The sequence below is a fragment of the Artemia franciscana genome, chromosome 10, assembly GCF_032884065.1.
Source record: "Artemia franciscana chromosome 10, ASM3288406v1, whole genome shotgun sequence".
NCBI classification, from domain to species: Eukaryota; Metazoa; Arthropoda; class Branchiopoda; order Anostraca; family Artemiidae; genus Artemia; species Artemia franciscana.
In genome coordinates, this window is record NC_088872.1 from 7,247,859 (window position 1) to 7,270,313 (window position 22,455).

At 34.4% G+C, this 22,455-nt stretch overlaps 1 protein-coding gene across 1 annotated transcript in view; it reads right to left on the reverse strand.

Moving 5' to 3' along the window:
• LOC136031717 (cadherin-related tumor suppressor-like) overlaps window positions 1–22,455 on the reverse strand; it is a 189,667-nt gene that overhangs the window by 121,870 nt on the left and 45,342 nt on the right. The window contains exons 2-3 of the mRNA XM_065711422.1: window positions 10,166–15,590; window positions 2,916–3,050 (exon numbers count right to left, since the gene is read on the reverse strand). Coding sequence (XP_065567494.1) covers window positions 2,916–3,050; window positions 10,166–15,367 — 5,337 coding nt within the window. The 5' untranslated portion in view covers window positions 15,368–15,590. The remainder of the gene's footprint in view (window positions 1–2,915; window positions 3,051–10,165; window positions 15,591–22,455) is intronic.

The following is a 22,455-nucleotide window of genomic DNA, read 5'->3' on the forward strand; positions in this document are numbered from 1 at the left end:
GTAAAACATAAGTAAATATATGTTTCTGTTTTTTCTGTTCTCCTGTGAAATTTATGTCGTATAACATGCCGCTTTTTGAATTGAATACTGCAAACAAGAAGCATAAATAAATAAATGAGACTGGTTAAAAAAAAGTTTATTATTATTTCACGTTGTCTCTTTTGAAGCGATTAAATAAATAAAAAACAAGTTTTTTAACTGCAAGTAAGGAGCGACATTAAAACTTAAAACGAACAGAAATTATTCCATTTATGAAAGGGGTTATCCCCTCTTCAATGCCTTGCTCTTTACGCTAAAGTTTGACTCTTTCTCACAGCTCTACTTTTTAAAAAAAATAAAAAACTTTAGCATAAAGAGTAAGGCGTTGAGGAGGGGACAACCCCTTTCATAAAGGGAATAATTTCTGTTCATTTTAAGTTTTAACATCGCTCCTTACTTGCAGTTGAAAAACTTGTTTTCTTTTTATTTAATTTTTGAACGTTTTTAAATCAATGCATGTTTCGATTTTGGTCCACCAAACATGAATAATTAAAACGAAATTTGCATATATTTTTTTTTTTGGCTAAATGGCTTTCTCTTTTTTTTTGGCTAAATGGCTTTCTCATAGTTTTGACCGTACGATTTTGATACAAAAGAAAAGGTTTGGGAGGAGGCCTAGCTGCACTCCAATTTTTGGCTACTTAAAAAGGCAACTAGAACTTTTTATTTTTTTACGAAGGTTTTTATTAGTAATAAATATACGTAAGTTATAAATTAAATTACGTAACGGAATTATATATTTGTATATTTTTTATTACGTATATAAGGGGGTTCTCCCCCTCGCCAATACCTCGCTCTTTACATTAAAGCTTCAACTTGAACTGAAGTTACTAAAAATACATTTAATTGAAATTACTAAAAATACTTTAGCGTAAACAGTAAGGTATTGGAGAGGAGACGAACCCCCTTATATACGTAATAATTTCTGTTCGTCTTAGGTTCTAATGCTACTCCTTACTTCCACCAGAAAAAAAACAATTTTTTATTTATTTTCTCATTGGTCTTTTAAATAATGGTAGAAAATCCTGCGGCCCCTTCATGGAAATTTTCTTCCCTCATGATAAATTCTTCGATGGAACAATCCTCCCACGTAATCCCCCCGAACCCCCTTTAACGTGAAAAAGTCCCCCTGAAAGCGTATGTACACGTCCCAATAACCATTACTTTATGTAAACAATGGTCAAAGTTTGTAACTTGAAAGACATTATCCCCAAAGACATTATCATTACGTTTTTCGACCATGTTGAACAAAATGGCTATCTCAAAATTTTGATCCGTTAGCTTTGGGGGAAAATGAGCGTGGGAGGGGGCCTAGATGCCCTCCAATTTTTGGTCACTTAAAAAGGGCACTAGAACTTTTAATTTCCGTTAGAATGAGCCTTCTCGAGACATTCTAGAATCATTGGGTTGATACGATCATCCCTAGGAAAAAGAAAAAAAAAAAAAAAAAAAAAAAAAAAAAACAACAAATAAACACGCATCCGTGATCCGTCTTCTGGCTAAAAATACAAAATTCTACATCTTTATAGATAGGAGCTTGAAACTTCTACAATAGGGTTTTCTGATACGCTGAATCTCATGGTGTGATTTTCGTTAAGATTCTTTGACTTTTAGGGGGCGTTTCCCCCTATTTTCTAAAATAATGCAAATTTTCTCAGGCTCGTAACTTTTGATGGGTAAAAATAAAATATAATTTTTATATAACCTTATATATTTAAACTTATATGTTATAAACTAAATATATAAACTTATATATTTAGAATCAGAGTAAAAATGCGATTCTTTTGATGTAACTATCGGTATCAAAATTTCATTTTTAGAGTTTCGGTTACTATTGAGCCGGGTCCCTCCTTACTACAGTTGGTTACCACGAACTGTTTGATTCCATTGAAGATCCAGATAGTGCTTAAATCAACGTTTCCATTGTGTATAGCAGCTCTGGAATAAAGCCGAGATAAAGTACAAGGCTGTATCCAGGGGAAAAGGGGGGGGAGGGTTGAGCGCACCCCCTGAAATGTTTGTCCAACTCGTAAAAACGTAAAAAAAATGAACAAAAAGAAATTTTTGATATGTTTTTTGAAGTTTTTTCGTACCTCCCCTAAAAAAATGTTCGGACTATTCTTATGATCAAACAAACATATCTTAGAAACACAAGGGAAATTCTCTCAAGACAGTGGAATTCAATTCAGTGATTATTTCGGCCCTATGTCCAAGGGTCTTCTTCAGCACAAAACCCATATATATATATATATATATATATATATATATATATATATATTGCATATATATATATATATATATATATATACATATATATATATATATATATATATATATATATATATATATATATATATATATATATATATATATATATATATATATATATATATATATATATATATATATATATATACATATATAATACATATATATATATACATATATATATATATATATATATATATATATATATATATATATATATATATATATATATATATATATATATACCGGAGATCTTGGAAAACGCTTAGAGTGGAGAGATTTCTGACGAGGTCGCCCATTACTGACGTTCAAAGAGAATGAAAACTAACACCGAAAAAGAGTGATTTTTCCTCTTCCGCTTTCCCTCTGAGGTAGAAAAGAGTGCATTTCACACGAAAAATGTGCAAGTTGGCAACCATGTTTCCGACTCCAAAGCGCCTTGTGTTATTTCTGTTACTCCGACTCCATTAAGCAAAAATTTATTAAAACTCTCAGCTCTGGTTTCAACTCTACTGCATCATCTTTTTTCATTTAAAGGAGTCTTTGGATTCTAATCTATAGAAATAAGGATGGAGATAGAGCTGAAACAGGAATAAAGATTAAATTACCTGAGTATCAAGATCCGATGCAGTAAATTTGACAATAGCTTCTCCAGGGAGTAATTCTTCTGAAACAGTTATCACCGATGGTACATCCTCAAACACTGGCGGGCTGTCGTTCTTGTCAAGAACTTTTATTCTTGCCTACGATAACAATAAAGATATAAAACATTACGAGGGAATTGTAATTAATACATTTATATGTTTGTCTTTAATAATGGAAATGAATCATAATAGTCACCAGTACATGCTCAAGTATAATATAGAAGGGGTTGCTGGCTACCGATTTGTTACCCCTGTCCTAAAACAAAAGAGAAAAGGATATGAAGAGAAGAGGTAACCAAAAGTTTTAACAGTAGATCGTGTCGTTATAAAAATGGGATTAATATTCAGAAGTGTTTGCCAGAAAGGTATTTGTCAGAAAGGTATTCCTGGCATCTTGATTTTTAAGATCCCGCCAAGCGAGAGGTCCATACCCAGTAAAATACTATACCCAGACACTTTTGACAGAAAAAATTTAAGGTATATATATATATATATATATATATATATATATATATATATATATATATATATATATATATATATATATATATATATATATATATATATATATATCAGAATTAGGAAAAATTGTGAAGTTGATATTTAATGAAATTAAATTCAAAATACAGTTACATAATTTTGGTTATAACAGGCGTAAATAAAAAAAATAATGGTTGAAAAACCAGAAAAATATGAACTAACAACATATGCACTAAACAGCTTAAGAAGACATAGCTTTCCTTTGGAAGTGTACCTGTCTTTCGGAGATAAATAAGGTAATATAAAAGGTAATCAAGGTAAGACAAGTGAAAGAGCTCAAAGAGTAAATTTTAATCAATAAATTCAACCGCTTAAAACTTTTTAAACGTGAGCAATAAGCCATTTAGGAGTTTTAAATCCTTTCGATTCCTCCCCTCAGGAAGTCCTAAGATCATTGCGCAATTTGACCCAATTAGATTCGAAAATAAAAGTCGTGAACGAAAGGGGGCGGGATGGATATTCATTGATAAAAAAAAAACGTTGGATAAGGAAACCTCTAATCAGACACCTTCGGGCCGGGTCGTCTTCATAGTTCGACAAGTGGCACATCTACAAACATAATTTAGGGAAGGTAGGGGGAGGGGTTGTTTATATGTTTAAAAATAAATCGCGTAATATACTCTTAAATATAAATTCTTTGATTTTTATATTTTAAGTCGCTTTTTAGTGTCCTAGCTTCTATACACATGTAGAAATGACGTTTTTTTTAATATCATAATACGTGTTATCAATATTTAGCCCAAATGGAGGGTTTTCCTTGGACACCCCCTCCTAATGGCATTCATGGTTTCATTCGTTACGTAAACTCTACACCACCGCAAATTTTATGTAATAGCCATTTTTCTGTATAATGCAAAAACAGATTTGTGCCATCTTAGAAAAGCATAAAATGAACCAAAAGCAGGTATGTATGCCGATGGGAAAGGGGCTTAGGGAAGGTCCATTCCCACAAAGCCCTAATTTTATCGAATTTCTGGTTACTTCTTATTCAAATTATCAAACAAAGTTTATTTTTTAATATTGCCCCCCCCCGGAAAATATTTACAATAAACCGTCAAAAAAAAAAATTATGCGCACAGCCGTAACTAAAAGCACCGTTTTCCGAGCGCAAATAAACCGTAAATGAATTTTCTAAAACAATCGAAAATAAAAAAATTAAATGAAATTCAAAAAAATCGTTGATTTAAAGAATTTGGAGGAAAACCAGCTCAAAAATTGCACAAGTAGCGCAAATGAGCTAGTCCTAGCAATTTTGGGTATTGTCCTTGGTTGAAAAATACATAAAATATAGTTTAGTATTTTTTGTCACTCCCACCGAAACAAATATCAATCTAGACTAGCCACTTTTTTAGAGGTTGAGCAGGGAATTGAACCCTTTGTCAATTGTTGAAAGAAAAACAGAAAATGGAATGAAAGTTTATTTTCCAGTTCTCATTACTCACTTTTTGCTTTGCTCTGTATTTTGCCCTTTCCATAGTAAGGGCGGAACTACTGCTGAGAATGTCAAAATTCGATGATATATAGATCTGTGAATCTGAAATTTATTCAGTAAATTATTTACGTCTGGGAATGTAGTTTGTTAAGTTTTTTTTTTTCTTTTTGATCTAGCAATTTAATACCTCAAGTTTGTTTTACATTTCTCGATATGGATTTTTGAGACCTTTGCAGCGCAAGGAATGAAAGTAAAAAAAAAAGATGGATGCGGTTCCCAAAATATTTGAAATGATAGATTTTAATTGCTTTCCATAGAAAAAAAAAACACATAAACCAATTACTGATTTAATATGTAAAAATTCAGGCCGTATGAGCCGGGCGCCGAAAATAATTTTTTTTTTCAAAAATAATCGCATGAAAATGTTCTGATTTGTAGAATTCAGCCAGCTCAGCCAGCTCAAAAGTGTGCAGACAGCTCAAAAAGTGCCGAAGTAGCGCAAATGCGCCCCTTCTGACAATACCCTTTATCAAAACACACGCAAGATACAGTTTAGGAGTTTTCGCCCCTCCCACTGAAACAAATATCGATTTAAACCAGTTTGGGGGAGGATAGCCAATGTATTTCACCAATCATTTTGTTACCTGTGACTCGCCAAAAATATGGCTGTGGGGGGTATAAATACAAAGAACACTGAAACCATTTGAATCATTTGAACATTACGACTGATTTTCTTTTTTTTTGTATTTTGAGAAAAAGGAAAAGTCGACAAGACAGAAATATTCTGGGACGAAATAAATAACTGGACTTATCCCAATTTGAACTTTAATTTTTCGTTACAGAAAGGCAGCGTGATCTGGGAAAAGATACCTAGTTTGAGGTATTTTGTTGAAAATACGAAACTTTTTTAACATCTGATATGGAAAATAAAATCTTACTATATTCTTTGTTTTTATCTAAGACATATTCGGGCATTCTTTATCATATCCACAACAAACCATTTACGTTACTATTTTATTCTTTACATTTTTCACCTTGCAAAAGTAAGCTACTTTTGTTTTATATTCATATGTATATTATATGTATATAAATTCAATTTATTAAAAATCTTAGAAAAAAGTTTCATCACAGTATTATTTTTTGATAGGAGTACGAACAACACTGAAGAACCAAAGGCAGTGAAGATTCTGCCTGTTTATTTGTATTAATTAAGTGAAGCTTGCACTATTCGGTCTTGCCTTATTTATATATCATGCATCAATAGAATAAACTTTCAAAACTTATATTTATCTTCGGTTTATCAAAAACCCATTAATAATTTTTATTATAGCAAAGGATTTTACAGTTTTTTTTCGATATTAATCGGCTCACTATTGTTTTAATATCCCCCACCTGACTCCCCACCGTGTGCAGTAATGACACCGCTTTACTATCATGCATTTTACCTTGTCTCACTAGCATTCGTGTTCGGGTAGTGAAAATTGTAAGTGGGAATTTTCCATTGGTTAGTTACAAGGACGATTAGAAAATGTTTTTTTTTTTTAATGGTTAATTGTATTTTGTTGTAAAGGTTAAAATCACAATATGTATTTATCTCTGCAACCAAAGAAGGGTAACCAAGAATAATGTACTACATATATTTTTGTTACTTTTGTAAGAATCTGACGAAAATTTCCAGGCGAAGGGTGTCAAATCGGCTGCCCCTCCACCTTGCATAAGGCCATAGGAGCAGGAGCATCATTAAAGTACGTTATTCTCGAGTCTGAAGAAAATGTCGGGGTTGGGGGACCAAAATGGATGCCCCCTGGATAAGACCATTTGAACAGGAACCGCATTGAAGTGCCAAGGACAATGAAAATTAAACCTGAGTAATCTAATTCGTTAACTGAAACTTACACAACCATATATGTCTTAAAGAATTAGAAATTTTGGGAATTCAATTCTTGTTGGAAAATATCCCATATGCAGTTGCGCAGTTCTTGGTAGTAGCAGACGACAAATTAGAAAAAGAGAAACATGGTTAAAAAATCAGCAAAAAATAAATAAAAACAGACGGCATCCAAATCGCTTAAGAAGGTGTAGCGCTCCTTTAAAGGTAAAGTTGCCTTTGGAATCATCAAATTGCATTGTTTGAATTTTAATAGAAAAAAAAAAGAAGTAAAAAAAATTAGTAAAAAAATCTAACTAATTAATCTTCCTTTAAAAATTATAATATATATATATATATATATATATATATATATATATATATATATATATATATATATATATATATATATATATAAAATTATAAAAAAAAATATATCTTTAATAATAAAAAGTTTTAACGTGGCGACAAAATGTAGTACTGCCTTTATAACTTCCTAATTAAAAAAAAAAAAATAAATAAAAATCTTAAAAAAATCATGATTTTCAAATATGAAAAGACCTAAGATGGATAAAATTTTTCATTTTTGATTTCCTTGGTACTTAAAGAAATTAATTTCTTAGTCTTTGAGTAGCAGCCTAATATGTGTAACCTTTCGAGGTATCTTCGAGGTATCACGTAGTATATTCATGCACTTATTATGCTGCGATGTGAAAAACAGCCATGTCTGAACAAATACAATGAATAAAAGGTGTATTTGATGAAAATAAAACAAAAAGTAAACAAAATAAAAGAAGAAGAGAGATAAAAGGAGAAGAGAAAAACAGCCGTGTCTGAACAAATACAATGAATAAAATGTGTATTTGATGACAATAAAATAAAAAATAAAGAAAATAAAAGAAGAAGAGAGATAAAAGGAGAAGAGAAAAATAGCCGTGTCTGAACAAACACACAATGAATAAAAGGTGCATTTGATAAAAATAAAATGAAAAATAAAGAAAATAAAAGAAGAAGAGAGATAAAACCTTTATTATATGAATCTAACCACTAACTAAGTGGAGCATCACAACTGGCACGAAACAAATTAATGCCGGTTGATCCAAGTTGCAACCCTTAATGGGTTCTTAATGGGATCTTGGGTTCTTAATGGGAACGGGACAGTTTTCACAACATTTGTTCCAAAAAAAGATTGTTCGCAACATTAAAAATAAAATATATTTATAACCCCACTTACTGTTCACACAAATACTTGGAAAATGAAACTTGTAACCAGAAGGCACTTATCTTCTCCCTAGACATTCTTGAGAACCTAAGTCATACATCTTTGCTTTCATGCCATAAGGTCGTATCGAGTCATATCTGACATTTGACCTTTTTTGGATAGTTGTCAAGAAGGGTATGCTAAGCTGTCCTCAAATAGAAAACTCAGAAGGGCAATGTAGATCAGAAGTATCAAAGTGTGATTGAACATGCATTGCCCTGCTGACCTTCCCCTTGAGAACGGCTTAGCAAACACTTTTTGATGATTATCGCAGAAACGAGAATGTTGAATACCCAAGGCGATAGCTAAAGAAATTTGTCTTTAACATATGGCAAGACAACCGCAAAGTTATTTCCTCTTTTTCTCTCTCTTCTTAAAATCTATATTTTGAGACTTAATGCCTTTAAAACCAGCACAGTCGCATTACTAATTAAACCCCATACTTTTTTTTTGTCGTTTCGATTTGCATCTAGAATTCCAAAGCTGTTTTTTGTGTTGGCTTCGTTATTCGTAAACCCTGTATTTAAAAATTTTAACGATAAATCATTGTAAGCTTCAATTTTATTTTTACATGGTAAGAAAAAATACGCCTTCCATTCGCTTGGGCAAACCTGTTTAAAAAAAAAAGACAGAAAAAGATTGACGAATGATGACAAAATGCTCTTGTACCAAAAATTTTTACGAAACAGTACAAAAAAATTGAAAACTAAACAAAATAACTGTAAATAAAAGAAACTTTAATTTAGAGAACTTCAGGGCAGATTTTTGTTAGCTACTACTAACATTAATAATAATATATTATGTTAGCATGTGTTACATCATTTACTGTCGTTAGTTACTTCCCAGACCAGGTCTTTTCTTCCTTTTTAGATGGTTTCCTCCAAAAGATTTTTTTTCCTTTTTATAAGGTTTTAAGTAAAATCACATATTTTGTTTTTTTTTTTTTTATATCTCCTTGTGAATTCAGTTTATGTATTCACCAGATTTAGTAGAAATTTAACAATTTTATATTCACGTTAACCTTTTTTTGAGGGGGGGATGTCTTTGACTGTTTTATGGAAGATCTTTTTGCCTATTTTGGCCGGACAAGCTCCCATTAATTTAAATAACCAAGCAGTATTTGTATATTTTGTTATTGCTTGCTCTTAGTAAATTAATTTTCTCTTGCACTCTCAGAAAAAGTTTACTTAAAAAAGACAAATTTGTTTGCCTTGGTTAATTTTGCTAAAAGTCGCTAATAAAGACAAATTATAAAAAAAGTTATAAATAGCAGAAATAGCGTTAAAATGGAGGTTTACTGAAGTGGAAAAGTGGATAGAAAACAAAACAAAACAGTGTTTCTGGAAAAATATTTGATTTGTAGCAGGGTATACTCTTCGATGAAACGCTTGGAACTCACAACTACCCCTATTCTGATTTGATCCTACCGCCATGCTGGTGTCTAACCCTTTTATTATTTTTCTCAAAAAATCGTCACAAAAGAATATCGCTGGTATCTAAGGGCTATCTAAAAGGATATCAAAAAGTGTATTAAAAAGGAAAATACAGTCTGAAAGGATTCCCTTTTAAATTTGACAAAAAGATAAAATCGTTGGAAGTCATTACTGAAATTTAATAAATATCTTCAAAAATAACATGAAAAATCGAATTTAAAACCTTTGCAAGTTTTCTGGGAAAAAGAAATAGCCTAATATAGGCGTTCTACACCAGGGTGGCGATAAAATTGAATAGGAGTAGCAGTAATCAGAAACTGAAGCATCTTTTTGAGAGAACACGCCTGCGCTCATTGCTTATTTTAATGTTTTCTTCTCATTTTTAGTTTTTCATTGTTCGACTTTTTGTTGATATCTGCAACAATGGTTGAATTTAGAAAACCGATTGTCACGGTTCTTTTCAATAAGATTTTCGACCTTTGAAAGCGACTAAAACTTTGTGCAATGGTGCGTTTCTCTGGTATTTTCAAATCTTAGACATGATTTCTACTATCATTATTCTTTTGCAGATTAAAGAAAATCTTAAGGCGTACAGGAGAAAAAGAACACACTTTAATGTCAATTCTGTTCATGGAAAGGTAACGAGAAGCAAGATTTAATTAATAAGGAATAAAAAATTACCTTGCAAAATCCAACTTGAGTGACACCCCCTCCAACAGAAGCTGCTGCAAGCTCAATCTCGTACTCTATAATGCCTGATTCTCTATCCAGAGGTGCTCTTGTAGTAACTGTGCCAGTTTTTGAGTCAACCTCAAAGTAACTTACTGCCACTCCTTTACTCGATGTTGAATTAATAATATAATAATCAACATCTTGGACAAGACCTTCTGGCAACCTGGCTACAACAGTTAAAACACTTGTTCCTGTGGGCTCATTCTCAGTGACAGTGCCAGTATATAATGCTCTTGAAAATACAGGAACGTTCGTGTCGTTGTTAACACCGATGACTGTTGCCAGGAGATCAGTAAATCTTCTTTGAGACTGTACAGCTTCGTCCGATGCTCTGATAACAAGTTTATAAAAGGAGTCAGGAACATGAACAGATTTTCGGGTGCTTAAGACGCCTGAGGACCTGTCAAGAGCAAATAATTCTTTGTTGCCAGACAAAATTTGGTAAGTCACAAACCCATTTGTGTTAGCGTCAGCATCTGTTGCAGTTATTGTCATGATTTTTGCTCCTGCTTCAGTGTTTTTGTGCAGAATAGCAGCACTAACAGAAGTGAAGAAAGGAGAATTGTCGTTGACATCTTCAACAATTATTGTCACTAGCTTCTCTGATGACATTGGAGTTTCTGGTGGGCTTGGCTGATCGGTAGCAGTGACTAATAAACGAAACGTGTCCGCGAATTCTCTGTCAATCGGATGAGTTGTATAAATTACCCCTGTTTCAGGTCTTATAGAAAAACAAGGTGGGTTTCGTGCAGATGGCGATGGTTCCTTTTGAATAATTGAGTAAACTGTTTTGCTGTTATTCCCTGAGTCTGGGTCCTCAGCATTAACAGTAACAATTGGAGTTCCTACGGAAATACCCTCTTGAATTTGCCTTACAATCGCTGTACTTGGAAAAGTTGGTGCATTGTCATTACTGTCAAGCACAACAATAGTGAATAGCTTTGTTGTCGCTAGTTTCGGACTGCCTGAGTCACTGACAGTTATATTTAGGGTGTAAGAACGATGTGCTTCATAGTCAATTGTCTTTTCCAAGTAGAGGATGCCACTTTTAGACTCAATCGTGAAAGTGTCGTGAAGATTTCCTGCACCGATCCCAAACAATATTTCACTGTTGATTCCGTCATCACTATCGGTAGCATAAAACTGAAATAATTTTGTCCCAGACGGAGTCTTTTCCGAAACACTAATTTCGTTAATACTTTCTTTAAATAGTGGAGCGTTATCATTTTCATCAAGAACTTCTATAGACAATGTAGTACTGGCTGATAAACTAAGAGACTCACCTAGATCTTGAGCTGTTATTGTGAGCAAATATTTTGTAATTTTTTCCCGGTCAAGGGGTTTGTTTAAGTACACTTGTCCAGTCATCCTGTCAACCCGAAATGTTGAAGTATCGTCCCCTGATGATATCGAATATGTAACAACTCCGTTCATATTTTCATCTGCATCTTTAGCTAGAACTCGGAAAACAGGACTATCAACCATAGTAGCTTCACTTATTTGAGTCTTGTATGGGTTTCGGGTAAAAACAGGCGGATTATCATTAACATCAGTAATATAAACATAGATTTTAGCTCGGTCACGCAGCCGGGTCACCCCATTGTCATTAACTACTACATCAAGAACAATGTGTTCTTGGCCTGTTGTTTGAAGCACTTTTTCTCTGTCGAATAGTTGCAACGTTCTTACAAAACCACTTCTAGAGTCAATAGCAAAATCATTCTGATTATTAGTCACAGAAAAGGTGAGTTCAGCATTTCTTCCAACATCACGATCTGTAGCTGTCACACGTCCAATATAAGTATCAGGTAGCTCGTTTTCAGGCAAATAAAAATAGAATGTTTGGTTTTTGAACACGGGTGGGTTATCATTTTCATCCAGAATATGAATTACAAGAGTTACACAGGAGCTTCTTTGTGGAGAACCGCCATCTCTTGCCGTAATTGTTAACACGTAATAGTCTTGAACCTCTCTATCAAGAGCCCTTCGCACATAAATAAAGCCGTCTGGAAAAATTCCAAATTTATCAAAATCATTCCCATCGGATATTTCGTAGTTTATCATACCATTTTCACCTTCATCTTCATCAGTAGCACTTAAAGAAAAGAATCTATCGTTCAGTGGCACATTTTCTTGTAGAGAAGTTTCATATGACGAAAATTCAAACACTGGGGTGTGATCATTCACATCGTCAATTATAACTTGAACAATTTGTCTGGAAGACAAAGGTGGCTGACCATTATCAGTAGCAATGACTTCAATAGTAAGACTTTTTGAGGCACCTTGCTCCTTCTGGTTTATTGGTTTTCTTAAGTAAATCATGCCAGACGATTTAGATATACGGAATATTTCTTGCGGATTCATACTAAGGGCATAAGTTATAAGACCATTACTGTTTTCGTCTGCATCAAAAGCTTGGGCAAGATAAACCTCATGGCCAGGAGGAATGTCTTCAGGGATATGAACAATTGCACGTGAAATGGAGAACTTGGGAGGGTTGTCATTTAAATCACCGACAGTAACATAGGCTTTGACTGTAGCGTAAGACGATCCAGATCTGGCTAAGATAGTTAATTCATAAAAAGGGCCTTGTTCTCTGTCAACACGCTTTGCTGTTGTAATTAAACCAGAACTGTCTTTAATTTGAAACAGCCTAGCAGGATCTCCGTTTACAATAGAATATTTAAGGATTCCAGTCTGATGAGACGCATCCGTAACTATTCGACCAACTTCACGTCCAATAGAAGGATCTTTTTCACTAGAATCCTCTTTGATTGTGAAATTGTATTGAGATTCGGTAAATGCAATAATGTTCATGTTACCAATAGCCACTTCCACAAGAGCATCTTCAACTGCTTTTCTATCCCCTTTGTCCTTAGCACCGATTTTTAGCTTGTAAATGAGCTTACTACCAAGACTTGCTGTAGATTTTAAACGGATTATACCAGTCGTTTCATTTATTTCAAAGACACCATCGCTACCACTCTTGATGGAATAACTTATTTGTGCATTAATGCCTTCGTCTTCATCAACAGCAATAACCCGTACAATATCTTCACCTATCGTAGCTGAGTCAAAAACATTTACAAAGTAGTATACAGGGTAAAATTCAGGGCTGTTATCATTAGCATCAACGACTTTCAAATAAACAGTGGCAGTAGAAGATTGAGAGGGTACACCTTGATCTTTGGCGATCACCCTTATTTCAAATTCTGGGGTTATTTCTCTATCAAGCTTTGTTCTTGTCATAATCTGGCCTGAAGACGAGTCAATGGAGAATATTCCTGGATATACTTGCTCCATTTCTGGATCAAAATGATAAGAAATTGTACCATTTGTACCCTGATCAGGATCAGTCGCAGAAAGTACGGCTACAATTGTATTAGGTTGAGTATTTTCTGACAGGCTAATATTCAGTTCTCCATTTGTAAAAGAAGGCTTTTCATCATTTTCATCAAGCAGGGTAATACGCAACGAAGCATACGCCCATCTTGGGCTTGGGCCGCCATCTCTGGCTGATATTTTAAGCTCAAGACTATCTCTTAGTTCGCGATCCAATTCTGAAATTGTGGTGACAAGTCCTGTATTTTGATCAATTTGAAACCAATTATAGTCATCACCAGATAAGATAGAATAAAATATGTCAGAATTAATTCCAGTATCTTCATCAGTTGCAGTAATTCCTGCCACATATGACCCAATCGGAGCAAGTTCACTTAAAACTGTTATATATTCACTCTTTTCAAACACAGGCTCATGGTCATTGACATCATTGACACTAATTATTAAAAAAGCAGTTGTACTACGAGGTGGTGAGCCCTTGTCAGTTGCAGCAATTGTTAAATTGTACTTGTTCAATTTTTCCCGGTCAAGTGTTCCGTTCACTCTCACAATATGAAAACTAGGTGTTGGTTCAAGTCTGAAATGACGAAGTTCGTTCCCTGTCTTTATTTCTACAACTGTTTCGCCATTTGATCCTTCATCAAAGTCAATAACAGACACTGCAGCGACAACAGAACCATTTTGTGCGTTTTCGTCAACGGTGGCAAATTCTGCTGTCGAAGGAAAATAGCGAAAACGAATTATGGGATCGTGGTCATTTGCATCAAGTAGATTCACAGTTATATAAGTTCTACCCACTTGTCTTGGGATGCCGTGATCACGAGCAAAAATTGTAAATACACAACTTTTCGAACAATGTTGATCAGGACAATTTTGCTGACACTTTAAAGGCTCAACAGTTGCAACAACACCAGTCTCAGGATCGACACTAAACTGTGTTTCAGTCTCTGCTATAAAATATGTAATCCTTGCATTTTCACCTGCATCATTATCTGTTGCCACAACTTGAAGAACTGTTGTTCCTATTGGAACACTTTCATTCAGCGAAACCACATAGTCACTATGGTCAAATATTGGAGGGTTGTCATTAACATCGAGTATAGAAATATTAAGCAAAAGATACCCATAAAGCGGAGGCACACCGCCATCTTGAGCTGATATGTTTAATTGATAATATGGAACTGTTTCTCGGTCTAACAAACCTGTCGTTTCTAAATGCAAATAAGGAGTTTCGCCACTTGGATTTGTGGTCACTGCCAGTCTAAATTTCCCATCTTCATTACCGCTCACGATTTCATAGTTTGTGGTCACACTATTATCACCACTATCAGTGTCAGTTGCCGTGTCTAATATAACTCGCGTGCCGGCATTTGCATTTTCGGAGAATGAAACTTCAATACTTTGCTCTGGAAATGCAGGAGCGTTATCATTTAAATCCAACAGCGTAATTCGAACTTCAATCGGGTATGTCGGTTGACTTGACAAAATCACTAAGTCAAATTTTTCAGATTCAAATGCCTCACGATCTAATACTATATTTGTCACTATTTCACCAGTTGTACTATTTAATCGAAATTCACGCAGATTTTCATTGAACCTGTATGTGAATCCTGGTTTTATTGGAACTTTACCCACAAATGTACCAATCGGTTGTTCTTCTAAAATATCAAATTGGACTCGAGTATCAACAGGTCTACTAACAGACTCATTTGAAGCTTCACCAGGACCAGGGCCCTGTCCATGCACTGTTAAAACAAATCCTAGTAGGAAAATCGCTGCACAATGATTGCGCATAGCACAAGTTTTCATAATATCATATCCTTAGAAATTATACACAATTCTTTGGCACATAACATAGCACTTGGGTAGATGAACCTAAACTGCTTCTTTCGTTCGGGTAGCTAAGGTATCTCGTCTTTACGCCCAGGTGTGTTAGCCACATTCCACAACTCAGTACGGCCTCCTGGCAATCTTCTCAACTGAAGAACCTTCGTTCCACAGCAGGTAGCTGTACGTTAGCTTCAGGGCGTACCTGAAGAAAGAATAGCATTACTGGTGAGTAAAATGGTAATTAACCATGTTTTTGTGTCTGCCTCAAGTTCAGCATAGTTTATGGTATGCGTATAGTTTTAAAAGATCCGGGGCTGTATAATGAGGCCGGTGTTGTTACAAGTGGTTAGTTTTTCATTCCGGAATTTTAAACCATTTTAGCCTAAAAAAGAAAACATCAAAGGACGGGTTATTTATTGGGGAAGCTTTCCAGAATACGGACGTTGCCACATTTCTAGCACAAACGCAGGATTGTGTTTTAAAGGGATGTATAACTCCGAAAAAAGCGCCAGAAATGTACAAACTATTCATAAATACAGGAAATTATAGAAATACGCAAAAATCTCAAATTTCAGTAATACTCGGGTCCCTTTATCCTGAGAATAGGTTTGCCAGATTCACACTGGCCAAAGCTCAACTAAGAGCAGTGATACAGGATAGTAGTAGGCTACAGTGGCGTGAGCTACTGAAATTTAGGGGGCAAAATGTATTTTTAATATCTAATGGAGGGGGAGATTTCCAGTTTTTTAAATTGAATTAGTCGTTATTTTTCAATTTCTCAATTCAAATACCAAAAAAAGATAGTTTTCCATGAAAATACCCCCTAAATGTATTTTTTCAATCTACGGGGGGGGGGGGAGGACAAAAAGATTTACAACGGATAGGCCCCCTGTTCCTCCAATTGACACCTCTGTTGTAGCTCCCTTAATTTGGGGATGGGGAAGAAGTCTGAGAACAAAATCTTATTTTAGCATCAGGTAAAGGAGCGGTGCTTTGAGAAACCAGGGAGGGGATGAATCAAGCGCCAATAAGCTTAATTTTTGTCGGGTTGGACAGGGAGGGGTATTCAAATAACAAAAAAGCACTCCTTTCATCATTATGCTCAAAAGGTACTAATCTATATATAAATAAATGGATTTTGGAGAGAGAAGTGGATTGTTTGTCTCCCTACGCTCCCATCTGGACTGACCCAAAGCGCCCCACTCTTAATGCATAACAAAACTATGTCAGTTACAAAACAAATGGAAATTAAATAAGGAAAAGCTTTTTCCACAAAAAGTAAAGAACGATAGAACGATATACTTAAGTTGAACAAAATCAGTTTATTTTGAAAAGCACAAGAATAAACTTTAAATGAAGAATTCAAGCCTATAATGACAAGAAATTACATTGAATGAATATGTAGAGACTTAAACGAACAATTATTATTGCAGTTTAGAGTGGGGCTACTTTATCTTAAAATACCCCTTGAAACAAGAGTGTCATTTGCACTCTTAATAATAGGTGTATTTTGAGCAATACTACTTTTTTATTATTATATTCAATAATAATATACTGCTAAATATTCCAGGATAATAAAATACAAATTCTCTCAATCGATACACACATAATATATCAATATTTGCATATAAACATACATATATAAACAATAAAATAATACTAATATAATGTAAATATCTAATGTAAAAATATTGGCTATTTAAATAAATTGTATGTTTGCTGTAACCCTTTTAGTTTTACTATTAACAAGAACTAAGAGCTCATATGACACTTGTGACGAGGTCGGAAGAGGCATGAGCCAAGAGCTCATATGGTATGAGCTCTAGAAAAATTCTAAGAATCAATAGATTGCTTTAAAAGGAAAATCAGAGGCTTAATGCCGGTCGGGATTCAAAATAAAAGCTCTGAGTCCCGAGATCCTTCTAAATATCAAAATTCATTAAGATCCGGTCACCCACTCGTAAGTTAAAAATACCTCAATTTTTCCTCTCCCTTCAGCCCCCAGATGGCCGAATCGGGGAAAACGACTTTATCAAGTAAATCTGTGCAGCTTCCTAACACGCCTACCAATTTTCACCGTCCTAGCACGTCCGCAAGCACCAAACTGGTCAAAGCACTGAACCACACCACCTAACTCCCAACAAGAGGGCGGATCCAGTCCGGTTGCGTCAATCACGTAACTACGACATTTATAAGTGTTTTCCAAGATTTCCGGTTTCCCCCTCCAACTCCCCCCCCAATGTCAACAGAACTGGTCGGGATTTGAAATAAGAGCTCTGAGACATGAGTTCCTTCTAAATATCAAATTTCATTATTTCGTTCGTAACTTACAAATACCTCATTTTTCCAATGTCACAGGATCTGGTCGAGATTCAAAATTAGAGCTTTAAAGCACAAGATCCTTCTAAATATCAAATTTCATTAAGATTTGGTGACCCTTTCGTATGTTACAAATACCTCAATTTTCAAAACTACCCTCCCCCCCCCCAAAACTCCACCAAAGAGAGCAGATCCGGTCTGGTTATGTCAGTCACGTATCTTAGACAGGTTTTTATTCTTCCCATCCAATTTCATCCTGATCTATCCGCTTTAAGTATTTTCTAAGATTTCCGGTCCCCCCCCAACTGCCCCCCCCCCCTATGACGCTGGATCCGGTTGAGATTTAAAATAAGAGATCTCAGTTACGAGGTTCTTCTAAATATGAAGTTTCATGAAGGTCTAATCATTCCTTCGTAAGTTAAAAATACGTCATTTTTTCTAATTTTCAGAATTAACCCCCCCCCCCCCCAACCAATAGAGCGGATCCATTCCAATTATGTAAATCACGTACCTAAGACTTCTGCTTATTTTTCCCACCAAGTTTCATCTCGATCCCTCCAATCTAAGCGTTTTCCGTGATTTTATGTTCCCCCACCCCAAACTCCCCCCAATGTCACCAGATCCGGTCGGATTTAAAATAAGAGCTTTTAGACACGATATCCTTCTAAATATCAAATTTCATTGAGATCCGGTCACCCGTTTGTAAGTTAAAAATACCTCATTTTTACTAAATTTTCAGAATTAACCCCCCCCCCCAACTACCCCAAAGAGAGCGAATCCGGTCAAATTATGTCAATCATGTATCTAGGACTTGTGCTTATTTTGCCCACCAAGTTTCATCCCGATCCCTCCACTCTAAGTGTTTTCCAAGATTTTAGGTTTCCCCCTCCCAACTCCCCCCAACGTCACCAGATCCGGTAAGGATTTAAAATAACAGCTCTAAGACACGATATCCTTCCAAAAATCAAATTTCATTAAGATCTGATCAACCGTTCGTAAGTTAAAAATACTACAATTTTTCTCTTTTTTCCGAATTAACGGGCCCCCATCCCCCCTCCCACAGATGGTCAAATCGGGAAAACGACTATTTCTAATTTAATCTGGTCCGGTCCCTGATACGCCTGCCAAATTTCATCGTCCTAGCTTACCTGGAAGTGCCTAAAGTAGCAAAATCGGGACCGACAGATAGACCGACACACCGACAGAATTTGCGATCGCTATATGTCACTTGGTTAATACCAAGTACCATAAAAACGACACATATTTTTACTAATAAATTATATCTTTTAAGTTTATTGTGTTCAAATGTATAGAAAATCGGCAGCTAAATAAAAGTGCAAGAAACATCAAAAGAAAATATTTTAAGCGGCCTAATCGATTGTTCTGTTTTGGGCCAAAATATATTTTGAATACTGTACTTGTATTTAAACATGAATTTTTATTAAAATAAACAGATTTTTCAAGTAGAAGGAGATAGTGATGCTAAAGCTTGTAAAGGGCTTGAAAAACCCTACATCTAAAGGATATACCACCCCCTCTTAACCCAACCCTCTCTTGTTGGGCTAAATTTAAACTACTGTTTTTATGACAGTGTTGAAAATGCAAAAAATCCAGCATTTCGTATTTGCAAGAATTTTATGGCTCTGACTTATTTTCAAATAAAATAAAAGAAAGTTGAATTGAAATTTTGGATTTTTAAACGACATTCAAATTTTAAAAGTATTTTGAAATAAAAGATGCATTACTTAAAGTAAATACAAGAAAATGAGCCCTTTTATTCTCGATAAAAAAAGTAAATAAAAAAAAAAAAAAAAAAAAAAGTGTGAGACCGGCTGTTCTTGCAGTTACATGAAGTAGGAAGTTGATATGTGAGGCCCGTTATAAGTATGGTAGCTGGGGTTTCATAGGGGAATAGTAGGTCTATCAAACTGGTTCAGTTAAGGCCCGTTTGAATATAAGCTTGACTAAGTTTATAAGAATATCCTTATCTGACCAATCATAAGCCACTTTACATTTTAATAAAGTAATTTACGCTATGGAAAGGTAATTCGAAAGATTTTTAATTGCAGGGGGTTTTAAGTTTTTGTGTTATTCCTTTAATGAAAAATAATTCTTTCTTTTTCCTTTACAGCTACGTCCAGGTTCCATCCTCTCAACCTTAACTCTGAGCAGTAAGGTTTAAGCTTTACAACACAAGTCTGTGAGAGATTATAGGTATATTTGGTTTACACTGTAAAACCAGGATTATCTTAAATACGAGGGGATAATACCCTCTAATTTCTTGAATGCAAGGAATTTTCTTCGGTAAGTCTTTTCCTTGGGGTGGGGAATTCCCTGGGGTAATTATCCACGGAGGGGGAGGGATATTCCCCAGGGGACGGTCAGAAAGTAAATAAAAAAATTCCAACTGAAAGTAAGGAGCATCATTAAAACTCAAAATTAACAGAAATTGGTTTGTCATGAGGAGGGCTTCCCCCTTCTCAATCCCTCGCTTATTACATTAATGGTTTTAAGTGCCTTAAAAAATCTATATGAATACCATCTATATGAATATATGAATATCATCCTTTACTTTACCATATTTTTTATAAATGCTCTATTTTTAATATAATTTTTAATATTTTCAATATAGTTTTTTAATATAATATGATTTAAATATATTTTTAAATGAACAATGATTTTAATTCACTTGTGTCACGAAGTGTATACTCAAAAAGCCAGCTGTTTTCAAAAGGTATTCCTGGCATCTTGATTTTTAAGATCCCACCAAGCGAGAGGTCCATACCCAGTAAAATACTATACCATAATTTTGTGAGGCCCAGACACTTTTGACAGAAATAATTTAAGGGGTCCTCTCTCGGCCTTCCTCTACATATATATATATATATATATATATATATATATATATATATATATATATATATATATATATATATATATATATATATATATATATATATATATATATATATATATATACTAAATATACGGACAATTTTTGGCAAGGGATTTTCTTCGGTAAGTCTTTTCCTTGGAGTGGGGAATTCCCTGGGGTAATTATCCACGGATGGGGAGGCATATTTCCCAGGGGAAGGTTGGAAACTAAATAAAAAAAGATCCAACTGAAACTAAGGAGCATAATTAAAACTCAAAACGAACAGAAATTGGTTTGTCATGAGGATGGCTTCCCCCTTCTCAATCCCTCGCTTATTACATTAATGGTTTTAAGTGCCTTAAAAAATCTATATGAATACCATCTATATGATATCGTCTATATGAATATATGAATATCATCCTTTACTTCACCACTATTTTTATAAATGATATACTTTTAATGTAATTTTTTCTATTTTCAATATAGTTTTTTAATATAATATGATTTAAATATATTTTTAAATGAACAATAATTTTAATTCACTTGTGTCACGAAGTGTATACTCAACAAAGCCAGCTGTTTTCAAAAGGTATTCCTGGCATCTTGATTTTTAAGATCCCACTAAGTGAGAGGTCCATACCCAGTAAATACTATACCATAATCTTGTGAGGCCCAGACACTTTTGACAGAAACAATTTAAGGGGTCCTCTCTCGTCCTTCCTCTACATACATATATATATATATATATATATATATATATATATATATATATATATATATATATATATATATATATATATATATACTAAATATACGGACAATTATTGGCAATGGATTTTCTTCGGTAAGTCTTTTCCTTGGGATGGGGAATTCCCTGGGATAATTATCCACGGAGGGGGAGAAATATTTCCCAAGGGACGGTCAGAAACTAAATGAAAAAAATTCCAACTGAAAGTAAGGAGCATCATTAAAATCAAAACGAATCAGAAATTGGTTTGTCATTTGGAGGACTTCCCCCTTCTCAATCCCTTGCTTATTACATTAATGGTTTTAAGTGCCTTAAAAAATCTTCTCATTCCAGTTAAATGGCCCTTGTGTTTCAGAGGTGCTCTTCAAAAATTGGGACGAAATTCAAACTTTGGTGTAAAGAGCAAGGTGTACATAACAATTGTACCACCCTATTGATTGTTGTATTGTTCGAAGATCAAATGCAGATAAAATGGGCTTTACAATCATTCAGTTGGGCTTGTTTGTAAACAAGAAAAGTTTCCGCTTGTTTTTTTTTTACGATTCAGTATCGCAGCGAAAAAACCTTGATAACTGTACAGTAGCAAAAAAAAAAGAAGAAGAAAATCTGTATGAATAGACGTAAGACGGGGCCAGGGATGAAAATATTTTCATGTTGATGTCCATGGTGCTTTAGCGAAGCAATATAAAGTACCATAAAAATGAAATATAAACGGTACTTATTAAATAGCCCGACCACGCTTCGTTTTCTCTCCGTAATAAAACTGATTTTTCTCTGTATCTCAGTGGGTTACTCGTAGATAATCAGCTTAGCGTGAGGGAGATAAACTACAATGCAGGTATATTTTAATTAAATATGTAGAGATGGTATTTTAGTTAGGTTGGGTATTTTATATAATGCAATCAGGGCGGCCTGCTTTCCATAATTCTCTTTTGTATTTTCCATGATTTTGTTACTAAAGTATTAAGTTTTCATCATATTTTAGTATATTTCATTTTGACTAACCTAAAAAAAAGATAATATATTCCGTTGGAAAAGCTTAGACTCATTTGGGTGAGACATCTCTGCACAATTAGATGAAATTCAAAGAGGCAGGGCTGCCATCGTAGCTCTGAGAGACTTGCC